The sequence below is a fragment of the Poecilia reticulata genome, chromosome 18, assembly GCF_904066995.2.
Source record: "Poecilia reticulata chromosome 18, P_reticulata-male-v2, whole genome shotgun sequence".
Lineage (NCBI taxonomy): Eukaryota > Metazoa > Chordata > Actinopteri > Cyprinodontiformes > Poeciliidae > Poecilia > Poecilia reticulata.
Genome location: NC_088847.1, coordinates 1,901,441 through 1,925,439, shown reverse-complemented (window position 1 = coordinate 1,925,439; position 23,999 = coordinate 1,901,441). Strand labels below are relative to the sequence as shown.

Here is a 23,999-nt window from a genome sequence, read left to right as displayed (position 1 = left end):
TTATCTTTGAGCAGGTGTACTTGCATTAATATGCCATTATTATCATATTAGTTAAAAAATGGTGTCACGATGACTTGACTATCATTTATTGCAGTAATTTCTGAGGCAATTTATTGCCCAGCAAAATTTGTTATTGAGGTAGTAGGCCTTCGTATATACCCTAGTGATACAGATAAACTAAATTCTTCACATAATTTGCAACTTACATTCTTCAGGCACAGACAAATCCAGAAAACTGAATTTTGGAAGTCAGCATCCGATTATATCCAACTTCAAAATGACGACTTAAGTTTCACATGATTGAGCTTATTAAAATTACCTTGTTTTTGAAGTAAACTTCAATAGGTAAGATGAATCCAGCATATCCAGACTCCTCCACTTTGTATGGAGGATCCTTGCATACTGAAAAGAGAGAAACGTTTATTAGAGACTACCATTTAAAATAAAGATTGCCAACATAATAAGAAAAGAGGTTTTCATTTCAGGTGAGAGGAAAAATATTGAGTAGTTTTGCCAATAAATGCTTGGGTCAGACTCTGTAACCTTAGTTTGATTAAGACTCCTGTCCCCAAACAGCCACTACATTTCATATCATAGACATTTTGAATGTAGAACAGGAATAGTTTGTCACAATGCAAACTTTAAAGTTGATACAAAGCTAAGACATAATATGAATGACCTGATTAAATTAGTTGTAACAAATAAGACATTTCTTTAATTTGGTTCAAAGAAACATTTATTTTCAGTGTGGGAACACTGAGTAAAGAGATCTCAGTGTGAATGAGGGGGTTTATATGGTTCAGAAATGACCAGCAACTGAAAATCCAAGACCATTTAGTGCTTAGTAAAATTAGCCTTTGACAATTTACTGTTTGTGACTGGCTGTCATTTATCTAAGCAAGTTCAGTGTTTGCTAGAAATACTATGATTGAATGAAAAAAATCTGTTTTTTACCTGGTGATGTGGCTTATTTACATAAACTTTGTTTGGGCAGATATATGTGCTCACCTCAGTCTCACCGCACACTGTGGTGGCACAAATATAACGTCATAAGCAGAAAGTTGCTCTTATGATTTGGTAACGTAACATCCATTCTAGCCAGCATTTGATTTATCTAGCTTAAATCGCTAGATTTAAAATAGATAAATCTATCTTAACATTAGCCGAGATTAAGCTAGATAAATCACTTAATCTATGAAACCTTATACCCAACAATATTTTGCACACATAGACATCAAAAGGTGACACAGAAATAAACAATATATCAGCATATGGGTTGTAAGACACCTTGTGTTACTCTCCATAACATACAACATGAACATGTAGATGTTGAATGATAGTGGCTCATAAATGAAGACCTGAGGATCCCCAAACTCCTGTTCATGTTTTTCAATCCCATTTTCAGTCTCATCAGTCCCTTAAACATATGAAAATAAATAAATAAATTAATTAAATTAAATTAAAAGCAACCAACTGTCTCTGGAAATCCTCCAGTAAGAAAAGAGAGTTCAGCTGTGCAATTTAATCTCAATATGCATACAGCTGTTCTGAAAAGGCCCCAGATGTTTATTAGAGAACAGTAAACACTATCACCATCACCAGGGTTAAGTATTTTGCAGTTGCTATTTCTAGACAAAAAATATACAAATATCTCTGATATTGTGTTTGTAATGGTGTAATAATTGAAGGCTTTTGTTGCCTTCGATTATTACAGAACCTAAGTCAACAGTTCCGTATGTGTAGAGACCATGAACAACTATTGTGACCTGATATTTCAGATTGGAACTAGTGGTTATTAGGAGTGCACAGATAAATCAGCCAACCAATAAGTCGGCCCTGATTTCCTTAATTTTGGGAGATCTATGATCGGCTGATACTTACATGTGAAGCTGATTTCATCCATCGATCTTGTCTACTTCAGCAAAGGTCTAAAATTTAAACATTGTCCTCTTCTGCTCTGCCATGAGAGAGGTTTGACCGATAGAGCAACCCACCAGGTCATGTCTGCAGGTTCGGAATTAACAATAGGGACTTCACTGTTGCCCAATGTTGCGACTTTTTCAATATAATTATCAACATTTCAGACAAAAAAATCTGTATCGCCCAAAATCAGAACCGGCAGGTCAGGCTTTTTAAAGATCTGTGATCTGTGACCGGCCAGAAAACTGGAATTGGTGCACCGCTGGTTATATCTTTGTATACTAGACTTATGGAAACTTTTCTCTTGTTGTCCAGTTGTTTGGCGTTCTTGTTGACAAGATAGCCACAGATCTACATTTCTTCCTCACTAAACTCAGAAATTACAGTGTTTGAGTTTAGCTATAAAAATTTACGGTTCTGTTTTAAAAACTTCCATATAATATTATATCTCAATGAGCCTATATGCTTTAATCAAAACTTCTCCTTAACTTGTTAACATCAGAGCATATTTAATATGTCATTGTTGCTTTGCTTTCATATATTATGTAAATGACAAAGCCACTTAATCTGACACTCTTTTCTCATGAGATCTCATTAAATCGCTTTTCCACAGCTTGCCCTGAAGGAGAAACAGAAAAAAGCAATGGCTTAAATTAGAAGCAGATCCTTTAAAGCTGATGACAAGGTCAAGGCTTTCCTGTTGTATACCCCTGGGACTTAAAAGACAAACAAACTCTGAAAGAGCTCAGGTGTTTCCCCCTAGAGGAGTGTGTTTGTCAGAGTCCTTCCCTATAGACTCGGCAGAAAAAGCACCAATTAAACTTGCTTCTGTGGACCTCTGAGATTTTTTCTTGGGAGAAACGGTGAAAGCAGGTTTCACCTTTGGCTCCCATTTAAATTATTTGGGTATCCCATTTGGGTCTCTACTGCTTCTAGAAACAATCCAAGTGCTAGAAGAAAACATACAGCTTTGCTTTGGGTATGCATGTCAATGAGCCATGATAAACAAAAATAAACTAAGTTTTACTCTGCAAATTTGTCCATATGATATTTGGTATAAAACCAAAAAGAGAGGCAGAAATAATAGTACATGTGTCAGGTTTCACTACTCCTTATCCTCTTTACGAGTATAAGAAGTAGTGATGGAGGAGACCACAAGAACACCTTTATTTAGGGTTGTATCATCATTTTATTTATTAGTGTACTCACACATTTAATAGATCTTTAGGACAGCAGCAGGGAAATACCTACTGAACAAACAAAGGCTGGTGGTGATGATTATCCGAATGGGTCAGGTTTAATTAAACCATTACACTCTGCTGAACGCCTATTTATCCGAAGCAACCTAGGATGTTTGTTTTAACCATCCACTGCTCACCTCTGGGTCTCTCTACACCGACTATGGTTTGTTGGAGGGAGAGCTGACCTCTGATGCATGTCTAGATCAGAGGGACATTCCTCATCTAAATAGCAGGAGCTCTGCCTGCTAATGATGCAAACTGCTGCAATCAATGAAACATTCAGTCTCCTTCAGTGCCGCTGATTCAAATACAAGAATAAGTAATGTAAAGTTTACGACCAATGCAAATGCGAACACATCAAACCTTGCAACATAAGTCAGAAGATAACGTTGGCTTTTATCAGAAATAACTAACTCACAAGAATAATCATGACTATTATTGTTAATGGGTTTTCTAATTAAATACACTACTAGGCCTGTCACAATAACAAATTTTGCTGAGCGATTAATTGTCTAAAAAATTATTGCGATAAACGATAATATTGTTTTAAGACCTTTCTACACTGATTTAATGGAAATGACGTAATAATGCATGTTATTTCCTGCCATAGATATACACTTTATTTTCAAAAGAACACATAACACTGGAACTGATAAACTAAACAAAACAACCAAAAACAAAAATAAAATGAATTCTCAGTCTCCATTAACTAAAAACGTACTTGAATAAAAAGTAAACAACATAAAGCCAAAGAGGAAATAAATACTGCATTCAACCAAAAGAGTGCAGATTATGAAGTCTGTATACTATATTGCCCTTTAGTAATTACTAGATTTAAATAGAGAAGATGGGTACATCTGACTACCAAATGCAGTAGTTCATACTACACGATTTTTTTTGCCCCTATTTTCCCCTCACGGCAATCTTAGAACGTTGGCCGTTCTAAGATTGTCGCTGGTAACCGATCATCCTGTAGTGTGTGTGTGGTGTGCTACGGTGGATAGTCGTGGCTGCTCCGTTTGCCTCAGTCCTCGCACGCACAAGGACGGACTTTAACGCTCCTAGTCGGTTAACGCTGAATGTGACAGGTAGGCAATCAGAAAGCGCGGATTCTCCTCCGTGCTTTCAGAGGGAAAATTACGGATGGAAATCCCAAACTGACAGAGCGCAACCCAAAATCCGGCAGACATTGGAGATGATATGTGGAAACAACTTTAATATTTATTTAACATTTCGTGCAAAGAATATAGAAATGACAAGGGGAGGAGTTGGAGCCAAATTGCCACCGCAGTTGATAAACCCGGTAAGTTTTCAGCTGTTCTTCGTTAACGTGGCATAAATAGGTTATAATGATTTTCATTCAGTCAGGACTTTACGTCGACTCTAGCCACATGCATTGCAGGTAGATTCTAGTAAAGCATTGATTATTGCCTGATATTAAAATTAGTTAACTGGACTTGTAACTAATTTTGTGTGGTGCTGTGTGGCTGGACACCACACAGCACGATCGAACAAGATCGAACCGTTATACCTAGGATTTCTGTCGACTAATGTGTGATCTCTCAGGTTTTGAAATTATGAACCGACAATCGGCCGATAACTCGTGTGCGCTGGACATTGCACTAAGGAAATGAGGAAGGGAGGGTCAGTGGAGAGCTCCGGAGTTTAACCTTTTTTCATTCATTGTCATCAAGAGAAAGAAAAAAAGGCAGGAAGTGTTAAAACGGACGCTGCTGGATGCTATGTTATGTGGTGGGAAAACTGTATGCACTTCCAGTTATTTTAGTCTCAGTATATGCTCCAAATTGGAATGATCAAAAAAAAATTTAATACGCTTTTTTCAAATATACCTAATATTTCAACACATATTCTCATAATTGGGGGAGATGTGAACTGTGTGCTATCATCTCTTGATCATAGTACAGTGGGAAAGATCTCTCTCTCTAAATCTCGTTCTTCTCCCCAATTCATAAGAGCTACTTGCAGATTGACTATTTTCTCCTTGATAAACGGATTTTACTTTTAGTGAGAGAATGTGATAATGGAGCGAGTCATTTCTGACCATAGTCCGCTCATAATGAAACTGAACATTCCTGTTATGCAATTTATCCATCATCCTTGGCGGCTTAATCCCATACTTTTATCTGATGAAGACTTTGTCGATATGATTGCATCTGAAATTAAGTTTTTTACTAATGTTAATCAGACTCCTGGGATGCCACTCAGCACTGTTTGGGAGTCATTAAAGGCTTACCTGAGAGGTCAAATCATTTCTTACTGTGCAAATAAAAAGAAGAAAGGCGTCGAACGGCTAAAATTGCTAACATATCAGATTCTACTATTAAGAACGGAGTGCTGCCACACTTTTACATAAGATTCACTTAAGAAACGTATATTACTCCAAACGGAGTTAAACATCTTATCTACCCTACAGGCCTAATATTTAATATCCAAATCTAGGTATGGCTACTATGAGCATGGTGAGAGGGCTGGACGCCTTCTTGCACAGCAGCTACGGCAGCGCTCAGCTAAACAGGATATCTCAGCAATAAATGATGAGCATGGTGTAAAATGTTGTGATAATGCAGGAATTAGTCAATGTTTCAGCAAATTTTTACCAATCTCTGTATACTTCTGAAGCCTCACTTAATTCATTTCTTAATACTTACGCTGTGGTCGACGTGTGGTGTTTTCGAAATATGACCCTAAGACGGTATTTGTTCTTCTCCCCTGTTCATAAGGGGAGCAGGGGAGAACATGTCAAATAATCAGATGTTTGCTCCCTCACTAATGAACTCTGCTTTCAATGCTTGGGGTTTAAATCGAATAACTTCTCTAAATGATTGTATATGGACAATAAGTTTGCCTCATTTGAACAGCTAACACAGAAATTTCCACAAGTCACAGTTTTTCAGGAATTTACAATTGAAACATTTTGTAATGTCGAACTCTGGATGTTTTCCTCTACGTTCTCCAACTTCTCTTATAGATGAGATTCTGATGTGTAAGTCTGTAACAAAATGAGTACGAGTAGAGTTTATTCTTTGCTCAGTTCATACGATGACACCAATTTAGATTCTTTGAAGTGGGAGATGGGCATGGAGGATTCCATATCAGACACAGTTTGGTAAAAAATAATTCAAAATATTTATTCGTCCTCAATATGTCTGAAACATGTTATAGTTAAATTCAAGATTGTACATCGTTTACATTGGTCTAAGGACAGATTGTGCAAATTCAAAAGGGACTTGTATCTGACGTGTGATCGTTGTAAACAATCTTCAGCCACACTTTTACACACATTCTGGACTTGTCCAAAGTTACACGGATATTGGCAAGGCATCTTTGACACCTTTTCAGGAATATTTGGACAAACTGTTCATCCATCACCACTCATCTCTCTCTTTGGGGTGGTTCCAGCAAAGACTTCTTTCAGCAAACATCAGAGGACTGTGTTAGCTTTCTGCTCTCTACTGGCTAGAAGACTCATTCTTCTTTGATGGAAGGATCCACATCCTCCAGTATATGGACACTGGTTAAGAGAGGTTATGTCTTACATTCATTTGGAGAAGATCAGATATACTGTAAGGGGATCTGTAAACAAATTCTTTGATATCTGGCAGCCATTTATATCTTACGTAGAAAGAATTTCAGCAGATAAATTTGTGTAAAGGTCAAATATTGGCTCTTTCATTTACGCACAAACCTGTGCTTTGCAAGGACTGATGTATGAATACAAGATGGATACATGTTGGGGCACTAGCGGAACAAGGGGGCGGGGCCAATGATCGGGCCCCTCACGTGTATCACCTGCGCTGCTGGAAACTGTTGAAAAAGGGGGGTCGGGGGGGTGCGGTTTGGGCCACATTTCTCGTTTCATTTCTACCCAGGAAGCACATTCGCTAAACCGTGAGTCAAACAGTCACTGGGACTGACTACTATATTCCATTGAGGGACAGTAACTTTAACATTACATACACCTTTCTGAACAGGCGAGGGCACACTTTCTCCATCTATAATCAGACATTAAAGCGACTAGAAACTATTCCTCCCTGGCACCTCCAGACCCGGTCCCATGAACCCAGGGATTTCTGTTGTGTGTGTCTTCGTCAGTGCTTTTTGTGGTTTATGTAAAAAAATAATAAAGACTTTGATAAAAAAAAAGGATTACATGAGTAACAAAGGGTGCGGCGGAAGCACAGGGTAGACCGCGCAGCCCATGTACAGAAACCTCAGGCCACAATGCGACTGTCACGAGTTCAAGTCCTGGCCCATTGACGTTTGCCAAATGCTTCATGGAGTATAAAAAGCATCTTCATGCACAGATATGCAGGTGTTACAGCTGTTGTAAGTTTTATTATGCAAATCTGAGTGTCCAGGTGCCCATTGCTGATTGGCTCCTGAAGACCGGCGAAGTTGGATTGGTGCCCTGCCAGAGGTATAAAAGACACTGATGGACTTCCTTCCATCCACCTTCTGCTCATACCAATCAGCCACAGTTTGTTGTCTCTGCTTAACACCCTTGTTAAATATATTATGGAGTCAGATTTGTAGGAGTGAGCTGCCATTCATTTAGGAAGGTAAGTTTTTGTCATTTGGTTTATTCACTTTTAAATAGGTAAGTTTTGGTTAAGATAGTTTCCCTTTGCTTCTTATGTTCAGGGTTGTAGTTCCATATGCTCCAATTATTGTAACATGTCATGCAAAATACATCTTTTTTTAATGCTTTCAACATTATGAGATGTTGAAAACATCTTATCAGCGGCGCCGGATTCATTTTTGAGGTGGGGGGGTCATGGGGTGTTTCGTCACCTCGGTTTTGCACTTTGAATGTCAGGCGGCGCACTTGTTCAATTGATATGATGGCACCTGTCAATCAATTCAGTGAGTTTGTTACAATTTGCCCACATGGGCCCACCAGGTGGGCCCACCACATGGGTTTGCCCATTTAGGGCCCATGTAGAGCCCACGTAGGCTGTGGCCCTACATGGGCAAACCCATGTGGGGCCACCGTGGGACCCGCGGACAAACCCATATGGGACCCATATGTCTGCCCTCCTTTCACCCATATTTGGCCCACCTAGGCATGCTGGCAGGGAAGTAAACAATAAACATCCCTTACCTGGAGAACGTTTCTGGTTCTATGCGCTGCGGTCTGACTAGATTTGATGATTGTTTGCTTTAAATGCGCTGCGGTCATAGAGACTTGGTGGGAAATAATCAGAATTTTTTTTTTTTAAGTTGTCAGTGGGGAACATGCCGAAGGCAGCTTTACACAGAGTATTTAGATGGCGGAATGGACTTTATTCCATTTTCAAAACTGGAGTCTGGAAAAACGTGAAACACGGATAAATGCCTGCAGCCCGACCTAAGAACAGCTGAATACAGAGATCGACGGTATTAAAACACCGTGATTGTATAAAGGTTTTGTCGTCATTACATCATTGGTGTGAACGCACCAGTAGCGGGTTAAACAGTTGTCCAACCGGGTGACCCATTAGCTCTTCAGTTCGCCAAATCACACACACAAAAGGCTCACAAACCGATGACCCGCCAGAACCACGCACACAGTAAAAAGCACTGGCAGGATCCAAACGAGCGCTCTTAGAAGTACAGGAGGATTCAAACTCCTTTCACTCATTTGTAGCCTGCAGAAAAAGCACCAAGAGGTCAAATTTACAAAGTAAACTAACCAATAACATTATTCTTTTCTGTTTTACAGCCGTACAGCTGCGGGCGCCCCTGTGCTTATCTACTTATTACAAGTCCAAAATACCGCAAAATACAACTACGCCGAGGATAGATATCCATCCATCCATCCATTTTCTGTACACCCTTGTCCCTTACTGGGGTTGGGAGGGTTGCTGGTGCCTGTCACCAGCTAACGTTCCGGGCGAGAGGCGGGGTACACCCTGGACAGGTGGCCAGTCTGTCGCAGGGCAACACAGAGACAGACAACCATGCACACACACACTCACACCTAGAGAGAATTTAGAGAGACCAATTAACCTGACTGTCATGTTTTTGGACTGTGGGAGGAAGCCGGAGAACCCACCATGCACAGGGAGAACATGCAAACTCCATGCAGAAAGACCCGGGCTGTAAATCAAACCCAGAACCTTCTTGCTGCAAGGCAACAGCTCTACCAACTGCGCCACTGTGCAGCCCCTGAGGATAGATATGACAAAAATCACGACTGGTCAAATATTTGTAACATTAAAAAACAATAATAAAATAGATGTCAAATATCCTCCAGCAATGCCAATTTAGAGCAGCAGGACAACCTAATAGTTCCAGCGCATCATCATGCTACGGCGCAGCAGCTTTGCGCTATCTGGATGCTTTGGGTCTAAAACCAAAAGGCAGCGCAGATTATATTTGCTGCATGTTCCACAAATTGTGCGGGAAAGAGATGTCTGAGTGGGACAGATAACCAGCCAGACTACTGACAATATTTTTGCATTAAAAACAAAATGAAAAACACCATGAATAAACTTTAATGTGCTTGTTATTTAGCACAAAAATTAATTTCAACAGCCAACAGAGACCTGAAAACCATCAGCAGCCATCGATACTTATGGAAACTGATGGCTGTTTGGCTTTTGGAAAAGCAAAGAGGGGGGAAAACATTCATGCAATTATTTTTCGACCTGAGCAAAAATGATCCCAAAGTGTGGGTGAGGATTTGGTCTGACCCGTAAACGTACATGGACCCGATGTCTTTTTTTTCCCCATCCAAACGCCATTAGAAAGAAAACATTGTCACAGTTCTATAAATGGTGACAAATACAGAAATCTAATTTAATTTTTATGTAGAATTGGTTCAGACCTGGACCGGATCAGAGTCAAAGCCTTTTTTCAAATGTTAGACCGGTTCATGATCCCAACCCGACCCGAAGCTGCCGCATGTGCGTAAACCTTTGGGTGACCGTTATGATCCGGAGCCTTAGATTTGGTCCAGATCTCAGTGACGTAGGTCTTATCTGTACCTCTGTCTGTATATAAACACCTCTGTGTTTATATCCACACAACACAGATTGCCAGAGTTGTGTGGAGTCTCTGTTAATATCTGGCGGGACCAGCGGACGGACAGAGCTGGGCTGGAAAGTGGGGGGCCAGTAGCCCCTGTCAGAGTTGTGTGGAGTCTCTGTAAATGTCTGGCAGGACCAGAGGACGGGCAGGGCCGGGGGCCACTTTACTGGCCCCCCACCCACTTTACAGCCCTATAAGCATAGGCCTAAGCATAGGCCTAAGCATAGGCGCTGGAACGCCTATGCTTATAATGTCTTAAAACATCATCAGACCTCTATCATATGTTGGCTGCTTGAGATCTGAGGAAGATGGATCTATCATTTTATGATCTGGCCACCTAGACAGGTCATAACCCAGGAAAGATTTATTCATTAACAGTTTAATATATCAGTCCCAGAATCCTCAGAACTCAGCCAAATCTATGGTGGCCGACAGGTGCAAACGCGCAGCAACAGAGAAAAGATGCAAACAAAAAAAGAGACGCAACCAAATGAAATGCAGCAAACAAGAAGAGATGCAAACAAAAAACGAGACGCAAACAAATGAAATTCAGCAAACAAAAAAAGAAACGCAAACAAAAAGCTAATGCAGCAAACAAAAAGAGACACAAACAAAAAAGACTACAACCACAAATAAAATGCAGCAAACAAAAAGAGAGATGCAAACAAAAAGCGAATGCAGCAAACAAAAAGAGACGCAAACAAAAAGCGAATGCAGCAAACAAAAAGAGACGCAAACAAAAAGCGAATGCAGCAAACAAAGAGAGACGCAAACAAAAAGCTAATGCAGCAAACAAACAGAGATGCAAACAAAAAGTGCTGAAAACGGAAGTGCTCCAGACCACTAGGGAGAGTCTAACAAAAAAAGCTGTGTCCGAATTTAGGCTCTGCATCCTTTCAAGGGCCCTGAGAAACTGATCCTTGGAAGCATAGACATAATAAGAGTAGACCCCCCACCCCGATTGGCTGCTCCCGCGCAAATGTGCTCTTGGAGCGGTCGTCCCTCCTGCTTTGCTCAACCAAAACAGCAGCAGATGTCTCAGCACTGCGAAATATAGTTGATCGGATCGACGGACTACTGACGTGAGGGCTCGACAGACTTTTCGCAAGTAAGATGGACATATTACTGTGTATTTTTTTGATTAGAATATTACTATACTGTATTTATGTCCACTGGCGAAATACCAGCTAATGCTAGCTATAGTGCTTGGTGTTCAGCCCCCGCTCTGAAAGCTAACCGAGATTCCGTAAATCTTAAAATGTTTCAGTCATTCTCCAACATTTAGATTATCTGATACAAGAGCCTACTATAGAAATGAAACAATATTATAAAAATCATAATATAACATTCACCAGCAAAGTTTACACAGGTGGTAATGGCTATTATTTAATTATTAATTTAATATTAATTTAATTATTATCTGTCAAAGTAAGATAACTCGAAAATCTCCCGTTTTTGTTTTGAAGGTTTCCTACGACATGAGGAAGAAGGAAGAAATGTCTTTAAGGACAGACAGATTCACTGCACAGCACGGATGAATCTCGTATCGGATTTTGGACCCAATCTCAGCTGCTGAATCACTCTTTAGCCAGAACTCGTAGGCTGGAACATATGTGTGTGTGTGTGGTGTGTGTTGGCCAGGTGAATTAACAGGACATTTTGCCTGTATACACGCACACTACGGGACATTTTGATTAGTGGGACAGGGCGTGTCCTCATATTCTTGCAACGTAATGATTGGGGGGGTTTGAATGGATGCCAAGGGTTAAATTCCAAATCAGGCAAAGTCCATATTCACATTTACATGACTTTTGTGTTACCTGTGTATCGATATTGCGCCCTGCTGGTAACTTTGGGTATTGCATTGCTCTGAATATTCACACGTGTATTTTTTTAGACCTGATTGGCAGCATTGGGGGTCCCTGTATATGAGGTTTTTGTGGGGAAATGTGTGTTAGATACATTCTCTAAAATTGTACTTTATTGAATGCAAATGGCTAAATTAAAAAACTGATTATTTTAGAGGTACTAAATCTGTAGCTCGCTGTTGGATGATTCATTTCAACAAAGTTAATCTTTAATCTATGGTTCTATAGTATACTGAAGGATGTAAGATGATTAATAATATCGAGACTAAAAATGTCAGTAGCCTAATGATATGGTATTTCTGACCATAGCATATTTTTGGATTGTAAATTAAATGGTGAATGATTAAAAGATAGCTGTTAATAAATATTGGGAGATTGGAAGATAATTATCAGATGCAAATGTAATAGTTTAGGTGTAGGGACAAACCTTACCCAACTAAATCCTAACCTACAGTGATGCAACTCACTAGAGGTTGCAGATTTAATGAGAAAATGTTAATTTTACTAAGAAGAGACTTAGACTTGTTAGAGGTTATGTGAACATCTCAGGATAATGCCTTTTTATCCATATATACAGTGAATCTGGAAAGTATTCACACGCTTCACTTTTTCCATGTTTGGCAATGTTATAACTTTTTTCCAAATTGTATTAATCCCTTTCCTCAAGATTGATAACACAAATTTCCTATTATGACATGATGTGTAAAAGGGTGATTTTTGCAAACTAACTAAAAACAGAATTACTAACAAATTACATTTACATACATAAGTATTCACAGCCTTTATCATGAAGCTCAAAATAGAGGCATTTTTACTGTTAATTGCAGAGATTAAGTTCTACAACTTGTAGAGTCCACCTGTAATGAATTCTGTTGATTTGATTAGATCTGGAAAGGTACACACCTGTCTTTATAAAGTTCCAAAATTGACAATATTTGTATGCAAACACCAAGCATGAAATCAAATACGTTGTCTGTAGACCTCAGAGATAGCATTGTTTTGAGGCAAACATCTGGGGAAGGATATTAAAAATTATGTTGCTTTGAAGTCCCCAATGAGCTCAGTGGCCTCCTTCATTCATAAATGGAATCAGTTTGGAACAACTAGGACTCTCTATAGAGCTTGTTGGTTATCTAAATTGAGTGATCAGGAGATAAGGGCCTTAGTCAGGAAGGTAACCAAGTACCCTATGGTTACTCCAGTGTTCCTCTTTTGATAGAGGAGAACCAAGAATCCAACCCCTGGCTACAGAAGCTGGCTCTTGGGATGTGGAATATAACCTCTCTGGTGGGGAAGAAGCCTGAGCAGGTGTGCAAGGTTGAGAGGTTCATCTAGAAATAGTCTGTCTTACCTGCTTATTGCCATGGAGTTGGAATTGATGATGTCATCATACATCTGCTTTATCAAACCCACTGTCATCTGGACAAAGCAGGAAGCACTTTGATGATCATGTTCTTTGATTTATCAAGTGCATTTAACAACATTCAGCTGATTGCTCTGTGGAGAAACTCCAGACACAGATGAGCCCTCACAATCAACTTGATCTATGACTACCTCACAAACAGACCACAGTTTGTAGACTGAAGGACTGTGGTCTACCAGGTGTCAGCAACACAGGAGCTCCACAGGCACTGTACTCTCACCATTCCTTTTCCCAGTACATTCATGTTCCAGCATAGTCTGACTTTCTGTCACCTATGAAAATACTCGAATGACTCTGCATGTATGAGGATGATCAAAGTGCAGGGCTGATACAGAGAGCTGGTGGACTGCTTTGTGGCATGGTGTGGGGACTATCATCTCATCCTGAATGTAAACAAAACAAAGGAGATGATTGTTGATTTAAGAAGAAACAGGATCAGATCAAGCCCCATTTCCATCATGGAAGAAGAAGTGGAGGTGGTTGAGGAATATAAATATATAAATACCTTGGTGTTCAGCTAGATAACAGACTAGACTGGAAACTCAACAGTGAAACTGTCTACAAGAAAGAACAGAGCAGACTGTATTTCTTGAGGAAGCAAAGGTCCTTCAAGATTTTCAGCAAGATCCTGCAGATCTTTTATAAGTCTGTTGCTGAGAGCACCATCTCCTCTGCTGTCATCTGTTGGGACAGCAGCATCAGAGCCAGGGACCTAAAAAGGCTCAACAACTTGATAAAGAAGGCTCGTTCTGTTCTGGGGATGACTGTCAAAATTCTGATGATGATGATCCACAGAGGGATTTTGCATAAAATCAAAAAACGTTTTAGACAATGCTGACCATCCTGTTATTTTAAATCCGAATCTCTTTAGCCAGACCGGACCAGTTTCTTCAGATTAGTTGTAAAACGGACTGCTACAGGAGATCTTTCTTGGCCACAATCTATCATAACTCTTTAATTAAATTAGTTACGTCAACATTTAATTTCCTTTTTGAATGAGAAAACTATTTTTTAATTCCATTGAATACAAACCCAATGAGATCAAGATATACACCAGAGGTCACTTAATAGGTGGACCCTGGTCTGCATCTAGACTAAATTTCTGTCTCATGCAGACCCAAAACTGATACCAAAACAAAAATAACCTAAAATCTGTCTGTAAGGACTGATCCTTACACTTTCTGGCACCAAAGGGCTACTGTCCTCAAAGCTTTCACAGCTCTGAGGTAAGTAGCCCTGCAAATCTTAATTATGTTTGGTTCCACACACAACCGAGAGCCAGCTTTCTCCACAATGAATATTATAAAAACCAAATATTGTTCCTGGCTCACCAATGAGCACATCCACACATGCATGAGACTGGTTCTGACATCATTCAAGCACAGGTTAAAATTCTGGCATGACAAGCAAGCGCTCAATTCTGTCACCAAAAGCAAAAGAAATAAGTGATCTAAGTCTGAAAATGTTCAGTTATTAAATCTGTTCATTTTTCAATAGTTTAAGTCCAGATGTAAACAAATATAAATCAAGCTTTCTTCAATTTGTTTTTTTCTGAGGTCATTCACTTGTGAACATGCAATTTTCTTGTTTTACTTAAGTTCTTTTGACTTGACATCCTACTTTTACTCAGTGAATGAGAGAACATCAAACATGAGAAATCAGACATACATATTCAGCTCCCTGTTTCATGACAAGAAATGTTGTAAAAAAGTACTTGAATAAGACAGAATTCATTTAATTTGAAAAGCAAATCAAAGCATGCAGATGCTGAAAAAACTACCCAGCTACTAAATTTTATTATATATATATATATATATATATATATATATATATATATATATATATATATAAAAATAAATTCCCTTCTCACCCTCCGCGGGTGGTCTGTTTCATCCTCTGAGCTCGGGTCCTCTACCAGAGGCCTGGGAGCTTGAGGGTTCTGCGCAGTATCTTGGCTGTGCCTAGAACTGCACATTTCTGGACTGAGATGTCTGATGTTGTTCCTGGGATCTGTTTGAGCCACTGCTCCAGTTTGGGGGTGACTGCCCCGAGGGCCCCGATGACCACAGGCACCACTGTGGTCTTCACCTTCCAGGTCTTTTCCAGTTCCTCCCTGAGGCCCTGGTATTTCTCCAATTTCTCATGCTCCTTTTTCCTGATGTTGTAATCACTTGGTATTGCTACATCCACCACAACGGCTTTCCTCTGTTCTTTATCCACCACCACAATGTCCGGTTGGTTCGCCATTACCATCTTGTCTGTCTGGATCTGGAAGTCCCACAGGATCTTAGCTCGGTCATTCTCCACCACTTTTGGGGGTGTTCCCCACTTTGATCTCGGGGCTTCCAGTCCATATTCTGCACAGATGTTCCTGTACACTATGCCCGCCACTTGGTTATGTCGTTCCATGTGCTTTCCCTGCCAGCATCTTGCACCCTGCTATTATGTGCTGGACTGTCTCAGGGGCCTCCTTGCACAACCTACACCTTGGGTCTTGTCTGGTGTGGTAGATCTGAGCCTCTATTGCTCTGGTGTTTAGGGCCTGTTCCTGGGCGGCCAGGATGAGAGCCTCTGTGCTGTCCTTGAGTCCAGCTTTCTCCAGCCATTGGTAGGTTTTCCTGACATCAGCCACTTCAGTTATTTGTCGGTGGTACATCCCATGTAGGGGCTTGTCCTCCCATGATGGTACTTCCAGCACCTTGTCTTCTGTTCCCCATTGCCTGAGACATTCGCTGAGCACATCGTCCGTTGAGGCTTTGTCCTTGATGTATTTATGGATCTTGGATGTTTCATCCTGGACAGTGGCTCTCACACTCACTAGTCCTCTGCCTCCTTCCTTACGGCTCGTGTACAGTCTCAGGGTGCTGGATTTGGGGTGGAACCCTCCATGCATGGTTAGTAGCTTCCTAGTCTTAACATCCGTGGCCTTCATCTCTTCCATTGGCCAGCTAATTATTCCGGCAGGGTATCTGATTACTGGTAAGGCATAGCTGTTTATTGCACGGATCTTGTTCTTGCCATTGAGCTGGCTTCTCAGGACTTGCCTTATTCGTTGGAGGTATTTGGCTGTGGCTCCTTTCCTTGTGACCTCATCGAGGTTGCCATTTGCTTGTGGTATTCCCAGGTACTTGTAGCTGTGCTCTATGTCTGCTATTGTTCCTTCTGGGAGTGAGACCCCTTCTGTGTGGGCGACCTTCCCTCTCTTTGTAACCATCCGACCACACTTCTCTAGTCCGAATGACATCCCAATGTCAGTGCTGTAGATCCTGGTGGTGTGGATCAGTGAGTCGATGTCTCGCTCGCTCTTGGCGTACAGCTTGATGTCATCCATGTAGAGGAGGTGACTGATCGTGGCCCCATTCTTGAGTCGGTATCCGTAGCCAGTCTTGTTGATGATTTGGCTGAGAGGGTTCAGGCCTATGCAGAACAGCAGTGGGGACAGAGCATCTCCTTGGTATATGCCACATTTGATGGACACTTGTGCAAATGGTTTGCAGTTGGCTTCAAGGGTGGTTTTCCACAGCCCCATCGAGTTTGCAATGAAGGCTCTTAGAGTCCTATTGATGTTGTACATCTCTAAGCATTCAATGATCCAAGTGTGTGGCATTGAGTCATAGGCTTTCTTGTAATCAATCCAAGCGGTACACAGGTTGGTGTGTCGGGTTTTGCAGTCTCGGGCGACTGTGTGGTCTACAAGGAGTTGGTGTTTGGCTCCTCTGCTATTTATGCCTATGCCCTTCTGTGCCTTGCTCATGTATTTATCCATGTGCCCGCTTATCTTAGCCGCTATGATGCCTGACATGAGCTTCCATGTTGTAGAGAGACAGGTTATTGGCCGATAGTTGGATGGGACTGAACCCTTTGAGGGTTCCTTCTGTATCAGGATTGTGCGCCCTTCAGTTAACCATTCAGGGTGAGTCCCATTTTGTAGAAGCTGGTTCAGTTGATCTGCCAGTCGCTCATGGAGGGCAGTGAGTTTCTTAAGCCAGTAGGCATGGATCATGTCAGGTCCTGGTGCTGTCCAGTTTTTCATACCCGAGACTCTGTCTTGGACATCTGCCACAGTGATGGTTACCGGGGCTTGTTCCGGGACGTTGCTGTGGTCCTCTCGTAGAGAGGTTAGCCACTGTGCATTGCTGTTGTGGGACGCCTCCCTTTCCCATATGCCTTTCCAGTATTGTTCAGTCTCCAGCCTGGGTGGGTCTGCTCTGTTGTTATTACCCTGCCATTGAGAGTACACTTTAGCTGGTTGGGTGGCGAAGAGCCGGTTAATCCTCCTGGCTTCATTCTCTCTCGTGTATCTCTTTAGGCGGCTGGCCATGGCTTGGAGCCTTTGTTTGGCAGTTTCGAGTGCTTCAGGTATGGGCATCTGGCTGTACTTCTTGGGTACTGATCTTTTCATTGCACCCCTTTGGAGCTCTGACAGTTGACTCACTTCCCTCCTTGTTATCTTGATCTTAGCCTCTAACCGTCTTTTCCATGGTGGGTATTGGGTCTCATGGTTGCTCTTATAACCAAGCATCTCAAGGATCACTGATGCTGAGTTGTATATCAGCTCATTGGTTTCTGTTATGGTGTTGGTAGGGATCGTTCTCAATGCTGCATTCACATCTTCAATGAGACTTTCTGATGGTACTTCACTCAGCCGTTGTAATTGGCGTCGGGGTTGTCTGGTGTTCATTCGGGCCATGATTCTCTCTCTCAGGTCAGTTGCTGCCTCGTTCAGCTCAGATGGTTCGTTCATTACTGGGGCTACAAACCCAGTCTCTGGGCGGGGAGTTGTAGTTGACTCCCTTCTGACCTGGCATCCTGGCTCCTTCCCGTAGCACTTGTGTCATACCTCAATCTCAAGTTGTGACAGCAGTTGCTGTTTGCGGATGTTGGAACACTGAGCTACTAGTTGTTTGGCAGTTAGTGTTGACTGGGGATGTCGAGCTAACCATTTCTCCCACAGTCTTTGCATGTAGCCCCTCTGACTAGGATTACTTGAGTAGTAGCATTCCAACAGATCCATGTTTTCACCTCTATATATATATATATATGAATGTTTTTTTTTCCAGACCTTGGCATCATGAAATATTGCCGAGATATAATGAATTGAATCCCCCTGATATACACAATTGCATATACTATATAACTTGGGTCACTATGGAAATGACACATGTAACAATTTTGGAAATCACTTTCATAAAGGTCTAAGGTAGTGGATAAATAATGAATCTATAACAAAACCTAGTGAATGATTTGTTCATCAAAGAACACCTAATTGAAAAGAGGAAAAGGGGTGGAGCCTTAGCCCCTCCCCACCTGTCATTTTCCTCCCAAGACTGATGTTGCGCTCTCTGCGAGGAATGTACAATTATACTGCAGTCCAACTCGGACGGATGTGGAGAAGTATGTAGGTAAGTCTTTCTTAAAGTGATTTTAACATAAGCAAGTTTGGCAAAGTTTTACTGATATTTGCAATGTGACCGACACATATTTTCATGCAGCACTTCCTAATTAAGGCACCACTAATGAGCAAAAGCTAGCTTGTGTTGAGAACAGGTGACCACTTAGTTTAAATACGCCATGTGCTAAATGGAATGACCATTTAAATACAGGAATTAGAATGTTACATTTGTGTTAAAACTGACTCTATGCCAAATAGAAACAAAAACGGCAACATGGGCTAATGGCTGCTCACTTCAGTTATGATGTTAGCATTTGCAGCTAACCTTGTAGACACAGTCCCAGCAATGCTTATTCCAGTCAGGGAACAGCATTATGAGGACTGTGTTTAGATATCCCGAAGAGTAATATTGTTGGCACCCATTGGGACTTTGTTTTAAATATTATTGCCAATCAACTTGTCTAGCTTTGCCATAGCTCTATATACAGTGTTACTCGATAGTGTTTTACCTTGGTGTCAATTTTAAATTTATCTTAATGACTCATTTGGTGTCTTCTCCACAGGTTTCTGCTCACCCTGACAAAACTGTAGGTGAGGAACCAATGGGATCACTGTCCTCATCTCTTGTACCACAGGTGAACAGCTGTCCGACTTCTAAATCTTTGTAATTTGTCTGACAGGTATTTTAGTGGACATGGGTTTTTGGGAGTGTAGACACAGTCCCAGCAATGCTTATTCCTGGCAGGGAACAGCATTATGAGGACTGTGTGTAGATGACCCGAAGAGTAATATTGTTGGCAACCATTGGGACTTTGTTTTAAGTATTATTGCCAATCAACTTGTCTAGCTTTGCCATAGCTCTATATACAGTGTTACTCACCAGTGTTCTAACTTGAAGTCAATATTAAATAAATCTTAATGACTCGTTTGCTGTCTTCTCCTCAGGTTTCTGCTCACCCTGACAAAACTGTAGGTGAAGAACCAATGGGATCACTGTCCTCGTCTCTTGAACCACAGGTGAACAGCTGTCCGACTTGGAAATCTTTGTAATTTGTCTGACAGGTATTTTAGTGGACATGGGTTTTTGGGAGTGTAGACACAGTCCCAGCAATGCTTATTCCAGTCAGGGAACAGCATTATGAGGACTGTGTGTTGATGACCCGAAGAGTAATATTGTTGGCAACCATTGGGACTTTGTTTTAAATATTATTGCCAATTAACTTGTCTAGCTTTGCCATAGCTCTATATACAGTGTTACTCAACAGTGTTCTAATTTGAAGTCAATATTAAATTAATCTTAATGACTCATTTGCTGTCTTCTCCTCAGGTTTCTGCTCACCCTGACAAAACTGTAGGTGAGGAGCCAATGGGATCACTGTCCTCGTCTCTTGAACCACAGGTGAACAGCTGTCCGACATGGAAATCTTTGTAATTTGTCTGACAGGCATTTTAGTGGACATGGGTTTTTGTGAGTGTAGACACAGTCCCAGTAATGCTTATTCCTGTCAGGGAACAGCATTATGAGGACTGTGTGTAGATGACCCGAAGAGTAATATTGTTGGCAACCATTGGGACTTTGTTTTAAATATTATTGCCAATCAACCTGTCTAGCTTTGCCATAGCTGTATATACAGTGTTACTCAATAGTGTTCTAACTTGAAGTCAATATTAATCTTAATGACTCATTTGCTGTCTTCTCCACAGGTTTCTGCTCACCCTGACAAAACTGTAGGTGAAGAACCAATGGGATCACTGTTCTCGTTTCTTGAACCACAGGTGAACAGCTGTCCGACTTGGAAATCTTTGTAATTTGTCTGACAGGTATTTTAGTGGACATAGGTTTTTGAGAGTGTAGACACAGTCCCAGCAATGCTTATTCCTTTCAGGGAACAGCATTATGAGGACTGTGTGTAGATGACCCGAAGAGTAATATTGTTGGCAACCATTGGGACTTTGTTTTAAATATTATTGCCAATTAACTTGTCTAGCTTTGCCATAGCTCTATATACAGTGTTACTCAACAGTGTTCTAACTTGAAGTCAATATTAAATTAATCTTAATGACTCATTTGCCGTCTTCTCCTCAGGTTTCTGCTCACCCTGACAAAACTGTAGGTGAAGAGCCAATGGGATCACTGTCCTCGTCTCTTGAACCACAGGTGAACAGCTGTCCGACATGAAAATCTTTGTAATTTGTCTGACAGGCATTTTAGTGGACATGGGTTTTTGGGAGTGTAGACACAGTCCCAGTAATGCTTATTCCTGTCAGGGAACAGCATTATGAGGACTGTGTGTAGATGACCCGAAGAGTAATATTGTTGGCAACCATTGGGACTTTGTTTTAAATATTATTGCCAATCAACCTGTCTAGCTTTGCCATAGCTGTATACACAGTGTTACTCAATAGTGTTCTAACTTGAAGTCAATATTAATCTTAATGACTCATTTGCTGTCTTCTCCACAGGTTTCTGCTCACCCTGACAAAACTGTAGGTGAAGAACCAATGGGATCACTGTCCTCATTTCTTGAACCACAGGTGAACAGCTGTCCGACTTGGAAATCTTTGTAATTTGACAGGTATTTTAGTGGACATGGGTTTTTGAGAGTGTAGACACAGTCCCAGCAATGCTTATTCCTTTCAGGGAACAGCATTATGAGGACTGTGTGTAGATGACCCGAAGAGTAATATTGTTGGCAACCATTGGGACTTTGTTTTAAGTATTATTGCCAATCAACTTGTCTAGCTTTGCCATAGCTCTATATACAGTGTTACTCACCAGTGTTCTAACTTGAAGTCAATATTAAATAAATCTTAATGACTCGTTTGCTGTCTTCTCCTCAGGTTTCTGCTCACCCTGACAAAACTGTGGGTGAAGAACCAATGGGATCACTGTCCTATTCTCTTGAACCACAGGTGAACAGATGTCCGACTTGGAAATCTTTGTAATTTGTCTGACAGGTATTTTAGTGGACATGGGTTTTTGAGAGTGTAGACACAGTTCCAGCAATGCTTGTTCCTGTCAGGGCACAGCATTATGAGGACTGTGTATAGCTGATCCGAACAGTAATGTTTTTGACAATCACTAGGACCTTGCTTAAAATACTCTTGCCAAACAACTTTCCTAGCTTTAACAAGCATGGCCTGGTTCTATAAAAGGTCATAAATCTTGCAGTGTTATATAAAATTAAGCTTTGAGTGACAGTTTATATTTGACATGCCAGGATTGTAGCTTGATGATTTCTAAGTGTAATAAATGCAGGGTATCACAACTTGGTAATCAATTTAATAATAAAAAAATGGGAGAAAAATAATTTTAGGTGGATACATATTTGATTCATGTCATGACTAAATGCACGTTGAGAAATCTAATTGTCAAAGGGTAACAAACACAAACAGAACTGGAATGTACAACTTTATCACAATCATACTTTTATAGCAGACTCCTACATATGATTTATATTTTATTGTCTCTTGTTTGTAGATTATCCTGAAAAGGACCATCCTCAGAGAACTCAAAAACGGCCCTGGTCTCCTACAGAAATTGCAGCAGTGTTGAAACATTTTCAGAAACACATTGACACTGGGAAGCTGGCAAGTTATGTTGAAATTCAACAGTGTCAACAGGCTGAACATCCTGCTTTAATAAATCGCTCAATTCAGAACATAAGAGACTTTGTTAGAAATTGTGGTGTGTCCACAAGAAAGAAAAAAAGAAAAGAAAAAGCTAAAAATGTCAGATAAATCTTGAGCCAAGATGCTCTTATCGAAACCTTAAGAACTTTCAAGCATTCTTTTGTTTTACAAAATAAAAACCCAGAAGTTCAACTCTTAGGTGAGTATAAACGGCTCATTGTATTAGATAATATGTACTGTTAAAAGTAACATTTAAAGGAAAAGTTGTTTTGTTTTTAACCTCCACCTTTTTTGGTTTTGTTTGCTTGTTTATTTTTGGAGTAGTTTTCTATAATGTGCTCTGATTTCTAAGATTGATGTTGTGCGAAGAGACTCAACAAAACTTGAACTCTTTTTTGGGCTGTATTCACAACCCTTTGTAGAGCTTTCCTTTGAGCCGCAGTGCTGTTGTTATACCATACGCAGATACAATAAGTCAGTATGCTCTCTATGGAGCACCTGTAAAAGGACACCAGCAGTTTCTCCTTGATGTTGTTCTTCCTGAGAACCCTCAGGAAGTATAGTCTTTGCTGGGCCTTTTTTATCAGCTCGAAGGTGTTCACGTTCCATGTGAGGCCCTGCTCAATGTGGACCCCCAGAAAACGAAAGTCAGCTACCCTTTCCACACATTTTCCCCCAATGTGTAGTGGTTTGATGTCCGTTCTTTTCCTCCTGTAATCTATTATGAGTTCTTTTGTCTTTGTGCAAATAAATAAATAAATGGGTGAAATAAATAAAAAAATTAGTAAAATAAATCAAAAAATGAAGAAAATGAGTAAAATAAATAAAAAATTTGGTAAATAAATAATTTTGCTTTTTTATTAACCCAATTTTTCATTTATTTATTTTTCATATCAATTTCTCAATTTCCTTTTTTTCATTAATCTATTTTTCATTTAACCATTTTTTAATTTAGCTTTTTCATTAACCCAATTTTTCATTTATTTATTTTTCATATTATCAATTTCTCTTTTTCATTTATCCATTTTTCATTTATCCCTTTATTCATTTACCCATTTTCATTCATCTATTTTTCATTTAACCACTTTTCAATTTCCCCATTTCATTAACCCAATTTTTTGATTTATTTATTTTTCAGATTATCAATTTTCATTTATCTATTTTTCATTTGTCCATTTTAAATTGCAAGTTTAAATTGGCTAATCAGCCACCGCTGTGTTCATGAGAGGAGATGTTTATTAAACGAGAAATAAATATGAAGCCTGAAAACATAATACCTTAACGGACTGAATCCGTTGTGTTTTTAGTTAATCTATGCTGGGTTTGTGGGGCGCAAGCGGTTGCCACGGCAACAGGTTGATTAAACGACAGTAATAAGGTAGGAGAGGTTTAGAGTCGATCGCCTTGTTTTACCTTTGTAAACAGACAACCTGAATACAGTGACATTTAGTGAGGGTACAGAATGGAGAATGGATAAAAGCTGAACTCGT

At 40.3% G+C, this 23,999-nt stretch overlaps 1 protein-coding gene across 3 annotated transcripts in view; it reads right to left on the bottom strand.

Moving 5' to 3' along the window:
- Positions 1–23,999, bottom strand: part of mllt3 (MLLT3 super elongation complex subunit) — a 105,122-nt gene that overhangs the window by 53,410 nt on the left and 27,713 nt on the right. For all 3 annotated transcript variants that reach the window (XM_017310568.2, XM_008434908.3, XM_008434909.3), the window contains exon 3: positions 320–402. In XM_017310568.2, coding sequence (XP_017166057.1) covers positions 320–402 — 83 coding nt within the window. The remainder of the gene's footprint in view (positions 1–319; positions 403–23,999) is intronic.